The following is a 13,329-nucleotide window of genomic DNA, read 5'->3' on the forward strand; positions in this document are numbered from 1 at the left end:
GAAAATGAACCATGTTTTACATAGTCACTAAAGTGGTAAACTTCGTAAGAGCAAAATCTTTAAACCACAGGCAGTTTGTCTCACTGTTGGATGAGACAGTCAGGTCATGTAGATCTCCCCTACCACACAAACGTGAGATGGCTGAGTTTGGTGAAGGTGCTTAAACGGGTGTTGGACCTGAAGTCGGAGATTGCCGAGTTCTTGCAAATGAAAGGAAAATATGTGGATTTCCCTCAACTGCAAGATACATAATGGTTGGCTGATTTTGCCATCACCGTGGACATTATGGCCCTCATAAATGAACTGAATTCCAAACTAAAAGGGCCTTTTTGCACATCAGATGTACAACCCTGTCAAAGCCTTCAAGGGAAAATTACTCCTCCTGACCCGCCAAGTACAAGCCAACAATCTCACCCACCTTCCGACACTACTAGTCTGTTCCCTATCAGATGACCAGCGGGAGAAGTATACGTCTCCGCTGCGTGCTTTGAACGGTGAGTTTGTTGGTTTCCTCTCCTTTCACCTTCAATGTGGATAACGCTCCCAACATGAGCTTATCAATCTTCAGTCTGATGCAGTGATTGGAGAACTATTTTAAAACAATGTCACTGACGAGGTTCTATGCATTTCTCGATGAACAAAACTTTCCAAAGATTAGGAGTAATGCTCAGAAGATTTTTGTACTGTTTGGGTCAACCTATGTATGTGAACAGACATTTTCAGTGATGAAATATAACAAGTCAAGGCACAGATCATCTCTTACGGACTCTCACCAATCCTGCACATAGCGACATCAGAAACTATACCGGACTTCACTGCTCTAGTCAATGCCCATCAGAGACTTCACTCCTCACACTGATTGAGTAGTTTAAATGTAATATTGAGCTCTCTCTTTCTTGTGTTTTTATGCAGACCCATTAACAAGAGTTCTGTCCGTGGTGCTGAATGCACAGTGTACTTTTCCCTTCGTGTAGTTCATTGCATGTTTAATAATGCAAATACCTACCAAAAAGGAGAACATGGATGTGGTTTATTTCTGTGCATGTTAAAAAGTAGCATATCTGGACGTGATTTACAGTAGATATATCTGTCAACACAGTCATACACATGATGTATAATCCTGTAATAGGATTCTGGCCCACGATGGCAAAAATATATTCTAATGTGGCCCTCCATGGAAAATAATTGCCCAGGCCTGAGCTAGAGCTAGCTAAAACGAACTGGCTAGTGATTAGATATGAAGCTGCTGTAGCTAGCAAGCCAGGAAGAGAGAACATCTGCAGGACTGCTATATTACCAGTAAAATGTAACGTTATGATCCCATATACAGTCATTTATAACAACTAGCTAGCTAACTATATAGCTAGCTAATATCTCATAATGTGTCGGTTTATCTGTGATATGATTCCTAAAAACTCAGTTTCTTCTTAGAAGCATGCCAGCAAAGCCACTACACAGCACATTAATTGCACTATAACGGTGACAAACGGTGCCCACAAACTGTTAGGGCCAATATTTTATTTTATTTATCTGTTATTTTACCAGGTAAGTTGACTGAGAACACGTTCTCATTTACAGCAACGACCTGGGGAATAGTTACAGGGGAGAGGGGGATGAAAGAGCCAATTGTAAACTGGGGATTATTAGGTGACCGTGATGGTTTGAGGGCCAGATTGGGAATTTAGCCAGGACACCGGGGTTAACACCCCTACTCTTACGATAAGTGCCATGGGATCTTTAATGACCTCAGAGAGTCAGGACATCCGTTTTAACGTCCCATCCGAAAGACGGCACCCTACACAGGGCAGTGTCCGCAATCACTGCCCTGGGGGACTGGGATACTTTTAGACTAGAGGAAAGAGTGCCTCCTACTGGCCCTCCAACACCACTTCCAGCAGCATCTGGTCTCCCATCCAGGGACTGACCAGGACCAACCCTGCTTAGCTTCAGAAGCAAGCCAGCAGTGGTATGCAGGGTGGTATATAATATAAAGCTGTCCCAACAACAAAGCTTTCTTTTCAGCACCATGGAGTGAATACGCACCACCGCTACACCTTGCTATCAGCGGAGCCTTGACGGTCAGCGAAACAGTTAATTCAGCCTCATTTACTGCCTTAAAAAAAAAAAAAAACATAGCTGACTTGGTTAAACAAATGTGGTTTCTACTGACATATGAGATGTACAAACTTTGTCATGGGAACGATGAGCTGATAAGAGGCAATTATTAATATCGATTAAGACATTAATGAGCGAGCTAAGATGGACGTGGTCAATATAACTATTTGTTCAGCACTTTTGAAATGTACAGCGACAGAATTCAGAACATGGACCGTTCTTACAGTATTGACCAAGTCAGAACCGTAGGATAAAAAGGGGGTTTATAAGCAGACAATGAAAGCACTTACAATATTTGATGATTACATCTCTCTAAAACAGGCTTTAGGCTACATGCGCACCACCAAATCCGCAGCGATTCTGCAGCGATACGACATTCATCTGGTTTGCGCTTAGAGGGACTATCGTTTTTTTTCAACAGGACAATGACCCAACATGTCCAGGCTGTGTAAGGGCTAATTGACCAAGAAGGAGAGTGATGGAGTGCTGCATCAGATGACCTGGCCTCCACAATCACACGACCTCAACCCAATTGAGATGGTTTGGGATGAGTTGGACCCCAAAATGAAGGAAAAGCAGCCAACAAGTGCTCAGCACATGTGGGAACTCCTTCAAGAAATAATTCCAGGTGGAGCTGGTTGAGAGAATGCCAAGAGTGTGCAAAGCTGTCCTCAAGGCATTTTTTATATTTTGATTTGTTTAACACGTTTTTGGTTACTACATGATTCCAAATGTGTTAATTCATAGTTTTGATGTCTTCAATGTAGAAAATAGTTTTTAAAAACTTGATAGGTGTGTCCAAATTTTCACTAGTACTGTATATTTTTTTAGCTAAACAGGTAGGGCTCTGCCCCACCTGCCCTGAATGACGGGTCGCCACTGTCACCATCATTTGAAGATGACTGATTTAATATTTTATTAATCAAATGTTTTTTTGTGATAGAAATTAGTAATGTTAAGATATTTCCCATTACATATTTTGTAATGACAGAATGTATTTTAAACTTCACTCAATGCAACTTTTGTATGACTTAATAAATAAATATTGATAAGATTGGGAAAAAAGTTGCTTGTCCATTGATAAGCACACAAAACACGGCATTAACGATAACTAATAAAGATGGCACTTCTAAAAGCCTAATTCACACCACAGCCTGCAGAATTTGCAAGATTACTTGTCTTTCATTTTGATTTCGGCACAAATGAAAATATGGTACTGACTCACCCATGGATTGATGTTTCAGCATTGTCTCAATGAAGAGTTCGGAGTTTGATTAGCCTTGTGTTAAATGCACACGCCGTTACAAGCCTGCTAGAGTTAGCAGCAGGCGGACGAGCAATATCAACCGTCATAGTACGGATGAAGCCGGAGCTTCATGTGAAACTAACTGAAGCTTCACATGACGAAAACCCTGAGTAGATCTAGCTTGCTTTGTAGGATACCCCTCTGGTCTAAGGTTAGCTGGTTCGTAACTTTGCTACTTAGTCACACATTATTTCATATATGGACTATCAGATATGAAATTACGTTACATGTTCAAATGTTAGAGTAAAAACCTTTCAATAATGAAATTTATTTTTGTCACCTGCAAGCTGATTGAGAACTTTAACTTTAATTCCCTTCCATTCAGGCGTCCCTTTTTTGTGTGCTGAAGGGTCCTTGCTACTTTGGTAAGACGAGGGTGAAGAGGATGGCCTCTTCTCCCTCCCCTAGATCCCTGACCACCAGTGGCGATATACCAACCAAACATTAAACCAAACTTCTCCTGAGTTGCGCAAAATGTATAATTTCTCATTCATTCCCTTTCTATATCATTTATTAGACTTGAACATAGTTTATTCAGAAAGTTTGTTCCACATTTTGTTACGTTACAGCCTTATTCTAAAATTGATTAAATCGTTTTTTCCCTTCATCAAGCTATACACAATACATCAATAAGAAAGCAAAAACAGGTTTAGAAATGTTTGCAAAAATTGAAATATGCCATTTACATAACTCAGTACTAAGTCAGTACTTTGTTGAAGCACCTTTTGCAGCGAAGGGATGGTGCCTGGTTTCTTCCAGACGTGCCGCTTGGCATTCAGGCTAAATAGTTCAATCTAGGTTATCAGACTAGAGAATCTTGTTACTCATGGTCTGAGAGTATTTAGGTGCCTTTTGGCAAACTCCAAGCGGGCTGTCATGTGCCTTTCTTTAACTGAGGAGTGGCTTCCCTCTGGCCACTCTACCATAAAGGCCTGATTGGTGGAGTGCCGCAGAGATGGTTGTCCTTCTGAAAGGTTCTCCCATCTCCACAGAGGAACTCTGGAGTTCTGTCAGAGTGACCATCAGTGTTTTGGTCACCTCCCTGACCAAGGCCCTTCTCCACCGATTGCTCAGTTTGGCTAGGCGGCAAGCTCTAGGAAAAGTCTTGGTGGTTCCAAACTTCTTCCATTTAAGAATGATGGAGGACACTGTGTTCTTGGGGACCTTCAATGCTGCAGACATTTTTTGGTACCCTTCCCCAGATCTGTGCCTCGACACAATCCTGTGTCGGAGCTCTATGGACAATTCCTTCGACATCATAGCTTGATTTTTGCTCTGACATGCACTGCCAACTGTGGGACCTTATATAGACAGGTTAGTGCCTTTCCGAAATTAACACAGGTGGACTCCAATCAAGTTGTAGAAACATCAAGGAGGATCAATGGAAACAGGATGCACCAGAACTCAATTTCGAGTCTCATAGCAAAGGGAATGTAAATACATATGTAAATACGGTATTTCTTTATTTTGCAAACATTTATAAAAAACAGTTTTTGCTTTGTCACAATGGGGTATTGTGTGTAGATCGATGAGGGGGGGAAAATTATTTAATCCATTTTAGAATAAGGCTGTAACGTAACAAAATGTGGAAAAAGTCAAGGGGTCTGAATTCTTTCCGAATGCACTGTATTACTCTTTTCGAAAAGTAATCACACATTTGCTTACTTCAGTGTCATTCATTCATGATATTTTTGGCACTGAAAACTCGGACAGAGGCTACAGAGGGTATAGGAACATACAGAGAATGAACTGCCAGATGTGTCATAATAGTCCGGAAGTAAAGTCCCACCGGGAGCCAAATTTGAAATGGAACACATGGAGCAGGGTGGAGAAGAAATTAACATCACATTAAAACAACATTTAAATGTATTTTCGGGGAAGGGATGTGGTCACTATTCATGTAATAGATATATACATCAAACGTATGCAAATATATATATCAGAAGTTATTGGGGAATTATTTCATAGTTTCTTCACAGATATATTATTTTCCCATTTCAGTCTTACAGCAACCCTATGCTTGGCGTGACTGTTATAGGAGAGGAGACCATCCGATATGCCTGGAAATATTTTGATATGAACCTTGAATGAAAATTAAAGAGGACCAATGCTTCTATATTGAAACAAATCTCACATAAGTTCAGTTTGCAAGCGATGTTAGGCTACATTGTAGAGGTCGACCGATTATGATTTTTCAACGTCGATACCGATTATTGGAGAACCAAAAAAAGCCGATACCGATTAAAATCGGCCAATTATTTTAATTTATTTGTAATAATGACAATTACAACAACACTGAATGAACACTTATTTTAACTTAATATAATACATCAATAAAATCAATTTATACTCTAATAAATAATGAAACATGTTCAATTTGGTTTAATTAATGTAAAAGCAAAGTGTTGGAGAAGAAAGTAAAAGGGCAATATGTGCCATGTAAGAAAGCTAACATTTAAGTTCCTTGCTCAGAACATGAGAACATATGAAAGCTGATGGTTCCTTTTAACATGAGGCTTCAATATTCCCAGGTAAGAAGTTTTAGGTTGTAGTTATTATAGGAATTATAGGACTATTTCTCTCTATACGATTTGTATTTCATATACCTTTGACTATTGGATGTTCTTATAGGCACTTTAGTATTGCCAGTGTAACAGTATAGCTTCTGTCCCTCTCCTTGCTCCTACCTGGGCTCGAACCAGGAACACATCGACAACAGCCACCCTCGAAGCAGCTTTACCCATGCAGAGCAAGGGGAACAACTACTCCAAGTCTCAGAGCGAGTGACGTCTGAAACGCTATTAGCGCGCACACCGCTAACTAGCAAGCCATTTCACATTGGTTACATCAGCCTAATCTCGGGAGTTGATAGGCTTGAAGTCAAATAGTGCAATGCTTGAAGCATTGCGAAGAGCTGCTGGCAAAACGCACGAAAGTGCTGTTTGAATGAATGCTTACGAGCCTGCTGGTGCCCACCATCGCTCAGTCAGACTGCTCTATCAAATCATAGACTTAATTATAACATAATAACACACAGAAATACGAGCCTTAGGTCATTAATATGGTCAAATCCGGAAACTATCATCTCGAAAACAAAACGTTTATTCTTTCAGTGAAATACGGAACCGTTACGTATTTTATCTAACGAGTGGCATCCATAAGTCTAAATATTCCTGTTACATTGCGCAACCTTCAATGTTATGTCATAATTACGTAAAATTCTGGCAAATTAGTTTGCAACGAGGCGGCCCAAACTGTTGCATATACCAGGACTCTGTGTGCAATGAATGAAAGAGAAGTGACACAATTTCACCTGGTTAATATTGCCTGCTAACCTGGATTTCTTTTAGCTAAATATGCAGGTAAAAAAATATATACTTCTGTGTATTGATTTTAAGAAAGGCATTGATGTTTATGGTTAGGTACAGTCGTGCAACCATTTTTTTTTTTTTTTTGTGTAATCATCCCCCGTTTGGCGAAGTTTGTCTTTGTTACGCTGTCTTTGTTAGGAAGAAATAGTCTTCACACAGTTCACAACGAGCCAGGCGGCCCAAACTGCTGCATATACCCTGACTCTGTTGCAAGAGAAGTGACACAATATCCCTAGTTAAAATAAATTCATGTTAGCAGGCAATATTAACTAAATATGCAGGTTTAAAAATATATACTTGTGTATTGATTTTAAGAAAGGCATTGATGTTTATGGTTAGGTACACATTGGAGCGACAGTCCTTTTTCGCGAATGCGCACCGCATCGATTATATGCAACGCAGGAGACGCTAGATAAGCTAGTAATATCATCAACCATGTGTAGTTAACTAGTGATTATGATTGATTGATTGTTTTTTATAAGATAAGTTTAATGCTAGCTAGCAACTTACCTTGGCTTATTACTGCATTCGCGTAACAGGCAGTCTCCTCGTGGAGTGCAATGAGAGGCAGCTGGTTAGAGCGTTGGACTAATTAACCGTAAGGTTGCAAGATTGAATGCCCGAACTGACAAGGTAAAAATCTGTCGAACCCACCGTTCCTAGGCCGTCATTGAAAATAAGAATTTGTTTTTAACTGACTTACCTAGTAAAATAAAGGTGTAAAGGTGTTTTTTTTTAAAGCGGCCAAATCGGTGTCCAAAAATAATTAATCGGCAATTCCGATTGGGTCATCGCCCTCTAGTGACTCATTGTGGCGGGCCGGGTGCCTGCAGTCTGACCCCGTCTGACCCCGGTAGCCACTTGAAAAGCGTTTCCTCTGACACATTGGTGCGGCTGGCTTCCGGGTTAAGCTGGTGGGTGTTAAAGAGCGTTAAAGAGTTTGAGGACACATGACTCCACCTTCGCCTATCCCGAACCCATTAGGGAGTAGCAGCGATGAGACAAGATCAAAAAAAAATTGGGGAGAACAAAAAAAATAAAAACAATTAGCGATCCACACGCGAGTGGTGGCTGCATCAACTAATCTTTTTTGTAATTTATCCAATTATATTCCATTCTCTTGTTTTTGTCACGAATATTACCGAAGGTGGCTCCCCTTCCCGTTCGGGTGGCGCTCGGCGGTCGTCGTCGCCGGTCTACTAGCTGCCACCGATCCCTTTTTCCTTTTTCGTTTGGTTTTGTCTAATTGTTTTCACCTGTTCATTGTTTGGTTGTTAGGGTGGTGTTATTTAAGTTCGTTTAGCCCGCTTCTGTTTCTGCGGGCTTGTCTTCTGTTTTGTGTGAGGTGTTCGTTGAGGTTTTTCGCTGTCCGGATTATTTTACCTGAGTGTACTGAAGTGGCGTTATTAACGCCTATGTTTGGTGTTACCATTTGTACCTTTTTTTGGTTGGACATTAAAGCGTGTTTTTCCCCGTATCCTTTGCTCTCTGCGCCTGACTCCACACCCATTCACTCATTGAGCGTTAGTTTTTATCATGGATATATTCCCACTAATATTGTAATTAAGATTTAACCTGTGTGTTTATTACTTTTTAACGTTATTCCTTTACAATTTTCTGTAGCGAATAGAGAAGACCATAATCCATCAAATCCCACATTATGTTAATCAAGTCCTCATGTGTGTCATTCAAATGTGTGTTTGGCTCTGGATTGTGAAGGTGTGAAATGTATCAATGCGAGAAAGAAGCCAATCAATCTTAAGTTCTCTACAGTTTATGAGCTTACGCTCCTCATGCCATGAAGGAGAAAATAATACCGGCATTAACCTTTGATTCATTGATTGAATTCAACTGTATCAATGCATTAGAATCATGACTGTCATATGATGGAAAAGTGAAAACAATTCCGATTCAGATTCATGTTTGTCCTACAAGAGGAAAATCTTCCCACTTCTCATGTAGGCCTAAACAACACATATAGAAAACACAGCAGGAAACAAAACAATAGGAAAGATACCTTTCCTTTCCTTTCCTACCCTCCCATCCCTGCCCATATGGGGAGTTGTTCATAATAAATTATTGCCCGTAGGATGAAACTCCTCCAAAAGCGTGCAGTGTGCGCCATTTAATTGTCCGATTTCTCTGACCTGATGGGAGATCAAAGCAGTGGTGGAGTGGGTGGTCTGGGCTGGAGATCATGTGGCGGGCTTTGCACTGTATAACGTGTTGGTTCAGTAGGTGAGGGGGATCCAATCAGGTTATATGCTGTAAAAAAAATGTCATAGCAGGCCTATAGGCTACACCAGTGATATGTAGTAGCCTACACACTCTTTTAATGCAAACCTTCAGAACCTGCTCCCAAACAGCACAGATGTAAGGTTTTATTTTTCACTGTTAAAGCACTGGTTCTCTTAAATTGTAATTCCAAGTAGCAAAAATATTTAGGGTCATATGACGGTCTACTCTGCCCTATCTCCCCTTCACACCAGGGCTGCCAACAATATAGGGTTGCTATAAGACAAATGGGAAAATAATGGATCTGTGAAAAAAGTATAAAATAGCTCCCCACTACCATTGTAATGTTTATATTTAATGTATTGTTTAAACGTTGACCACAGCCCTTCTGAAAATACATTTAAATCATGTTCTAATTAGATTTTTTCCAACCACTCCATGTATTCAATTTCAAATTTGGCTCCCAGTGCAGCTTTACTTCCGGGCTATTATGACACATCTGGCAGTTCCTTCTCCGTATGTTCCTAGCAGAGGTTGAGTCTTCTAGTAGTTAGCCTCGGTTAGCCTCAGATATTCGGTGGTGTCCATTATTTTGCTACACTCATGGTGTGTGTGAGGGATACAACACAGCCCTGTGGTAAGCTAGGAGGAGCTTTCGCAATACTTCATAGACCCTTTAAATTATTTTAGATTCATGAAGCTGCATTAAGAAGTGTCTACAGCTAAGCCTATGGGCTGATTTTGGACTGGACAATAGAATTTACAGGTTGTTCACAGAGAGGGGAGGGAGGGAGGTCGGGAAAGGATGTACAGTAATGAGGTGGAAGGGGCACTAACCTTGTTGCCTGTCCCGGCACAGCAGATGCCAAGGGCCATTGCGGCCCCGCAGCGCACATGGGGGTTGTAGCTCTCTGACAGGAGGGACACCACACTAGGGCACTGCTCTGGGGTCCTGTACACACACAAAGATAGAGAAAGACATTGTAATACAGTTACGCTCATTGTTATTTACATCAAACATCCGAGCAACGGTCTTGAGCCTTGCAAACAATGTAAATAGGCCTAACAAAAATCCATTACTAATCATCATCATCATTATTATTCTTATGATGAACTGTCTCAGCCATCTTTGAAGAGACTGGGGTTTTATCAACATTGCAGGTCATTCTATAAGAATTAATCCAATTGGCACCAGGTCCAAGGCTTTATTATCATTATAGAAATATATTTTTATTTCACCTTTATTTAACCAGGTAGGCTAGTTGAGAACAAGTTCTCATTTACAACTGCGACCTGGCCAAGATAAAGAAAAGCAGTGCGACACATACAACAACACAGAGTTACACGTGGAATAAACAAAACATACAGTCAATAATACAGTAGAACAAAAGAAAACAAAAAGTCTATATACAGTGAGTGCAAATGAGGTAAGTTAAGGCAATAAATAGGCCATGGTGGCGAAGTAGTTACAATATAGCAATTAAATACTGGAATGGTAGATGTGCAGAAGATGAATGTGCAAGTAGAGATACTGGAGTGCAAAGGAGCTAGATAAATAAATAAATACAGTATGGGGATGAGGTAGGTAGATAGATGGGCTGTTTACAGATGGGCTATGTACAGGTGCAGTGATCTGTGAGCTGCTCTGACAGCTGGTGCATGAAGTTACTGAGGGAGATATGAGTCTCCAGGTTCAGAGATTTTTGCAGTTTGTTCCAGTCATTGGCAGCAGAGAACTGGAAGGAAGGACGACCAACGGAGGAATTTGCTTTGGGGGTGACCAGTGAGATATACCTGCTGGAGCGCGTGCTACGAGTGGGTGCTGCTATGGTGACCAGTGAGCTGAGATAAGGCGGGGCTTTACCTAGCAGAGACTTGTAGATAACCTGTAGCCAGTGGGTTTGGCGACGAGTATGAAGCGAGGGCCAACCAACGAGAGCGTACAGATTGCAATGGTGGGTAGTGTATGGGGCTTTGGTGACAAAACGGATGGCACTGTGATAGACTGCATCCAGTTTGTTGAGTAGAGTGTTGGAGGCTATTTTATAGATGACATCACCGAAGTCGAGGATTGGTAGGATGGTCAGTTTTACGAGGGTATGTTAGGCAGCATGAGTGAAGGATGCTTTGTTGCGATATAGGAAGCCGATTCTAGATTTAATTTTGGATTGGAGATGCTTAATGTGAGTCTGGAAGGAGAGTTTACAGTCTAACCAGACACCCAGGTATTTGTAGTTGTCCACGTATTCTAAGTCAGAGCCGTCCAGAGTAGTGATGCTGGACGGGCGAGCAGGTGCGGACAGTGATCGATTGAATAGCATGCATTTAGTTTTACTTGCGTTTAAGAGCAGTTGGAGGCCACGGAAGGAGAGTTATATGGCATTGAAGCTCGTCTGGAGGTTAGTTAACACAGTGTCCAAAGAGGGGCCAGAAGTATACAGAATTGTACAGGCGACAGGTGGCTCAAAGATACAGCACATCAAAAGGAATTGCAACAACCAAACTCTGAACCGGTGTTGGAGGGGAGCACTGGTGGGGCGTGTGTGCTGTGTGAAATAGGGGCAGTGATTTATAGGTCTAACACAAAGTCTTCATGCATTTTATCTGGTTGTGCTGTATGGGAAAGGGAAAACATTGTGCTTAACCATTTTGCTAGATTGAAATCTTTGGCTTGAAGTATAATGGCATGAGTCTAGCGCAGAATGGAGGAAAAGAAAATTCTCTGCTAAGTATATATTGTTATTTCTTTGCTGACTTAAGTGAAGACTGAGCAAAGTCAATTATGACGTACAGCAGGGGCGACGCCAGCCTCTTAACTCGTTCACTTTGTCAAGATCCCTTTTAGTCTTACGAAAAGAACGAGCACACTGAAACATTTTAACATCCACCCAACAGTCAAAGTTAATAAAATAATGTTTTTCATTAAATAATAATAAAGAACACCATCATTTAGGTGATGGGATTTTTGCAGAAAACTGTGCCCCATGCCAACTTAGTGGATTTTGGCAGAATATTACATCAAGTCTAACACCACCAGGGTAATGAAGTGAATATTCTGGCTAACCCTTCCACTCCACTACCTTCGACCATCTTGTGTTTCACATGTAACTGCCAGGGCTTCTTCCCAATCACATTTTCCTGGCTTCCACGGGCCCAACCGTCTCACTATGAGGAGCCTCCTCACATGTTCGTTTTGAACCAAGACTCAAATACCTTTTACAAACTCTCCCAAGTCCAGGCAGCTGTATCAAGATGGTTTCTTTAAACAATTTACACAAGGTGATTATGGTCAATCTTCCTCCCATCCTAACCCACTGCCTTCCCTGTTCAGGTTGGGACATTAGAACCCTTACAGGAGTATGGGGTGAGAATATAGAGGTAAGAGCAGTGTGGGGTGTACGGGCGGAGACCAGGGGATGTAGATTTGGGACCCTAACCTCTCGTAACTGCATCTTTACTTAGCACTTAATGTGCCGTTAGGGTAAGTGCCATTTGCAATTAGGCGCTTGAGATGTGAAGTGAATTTAATGGGCTCTGTTCTAAGAGGAATGAAGCGGGACCAGATAGAGAAGGAAAATCTGGTCTACTCGACTCTTGCTGGAACAAGACAGGTAGGTCTTAGAGGACACACATGGCCGACGATCTGCCAAAAACAGTCAGTGGCCAACCATCACATGCGCGCAGTCTCCATCTTTCCCAATTCTTCTAAAGTTGCGGATGGCTTTCAACCTTGGACCACTCATAACTTGAGGGAAAATTAAAGTCTAACTTAAAAAAATACAAAATGTGCTGTTGATTGTAGCCTGTACGGTGTGTTCCAGTGTATCTTTTAGTGAAAACTCCTGCCAACGGTTAGCCAAACCTGTCAGCTAAATGAAATGTTTAATGAATCATATTTGGTCACAAAAAAAAGGGAATGCAATAAATTACAACTGGCATGGAATAATACTGCCTGAGAAAGAGAGGGATTTCCTCTGAAGTAATGACATAACTGTACAAGTCACCTCTTACTCAAATCAGTATAATGTGTGCTGTATTACCAGTGTTGGAAATGTATTACGGTATAGCCCGTTGTAATGTCTTGAATTAGGAAGTCTCTCAGGCACAGACATGGTTGAAACCATAGAGGAGAAAACAATTGACAATGGGATGAAGTAAGCACATCATATTGAGCGTGTTATACACCCTGCTATGCTATGAAAGGCGCTTGAGAAGACCAACGTTGCCTCGGCATGAACAGTGAAACCGATCAGATTACCATGTGCCTTCAGATTTCCCAGAACGATTCGGTTCCTTGTAATG

The 13,329-nt window shown here is 41.3% G+C and overlaps 1 protein-coding gene across 1 annotated transcript in view; it reads right to left on the reverse strand.

The window, feature by feature from the left end:
• The window catches only part of LOC120054610 (26S proteasome non-ATPase regulatory subunit 1-like), a 102,178-nt gene that overhangs the window by 35,702 nt on the left and 53,147 nt on the right, over nucleotides 1-13,329 (reverse strand). Inside the window, exon 17 of the mRNA XM_039002084.1 lies at nucleotides 9,865-9,979. Within this exon, the coding sequence (XP_038858012.1) occupies nucleotides 9,865-9,979 (115 nt within the window). The remainder of the gene's footprint in view (nucleotides 1-9,864; nucleotides 9,980-13,329) is intronic.

This window comes from Salvelinus namaycush, chromosome 10, assembly GCF_016432855.1.
Source record: "Salvelinus namaycush isolate Seneca chromosome 10, SaNama_1.0, whole genome shotgun sequence".
NCBI classification, from domain to species: domain Eukaryota; kingdom Metazoa; phylum Chordata; class Actinopteri; order Salmoniformes; family Salmonidae; genus Salvelinus; species Salvelinus namaycush.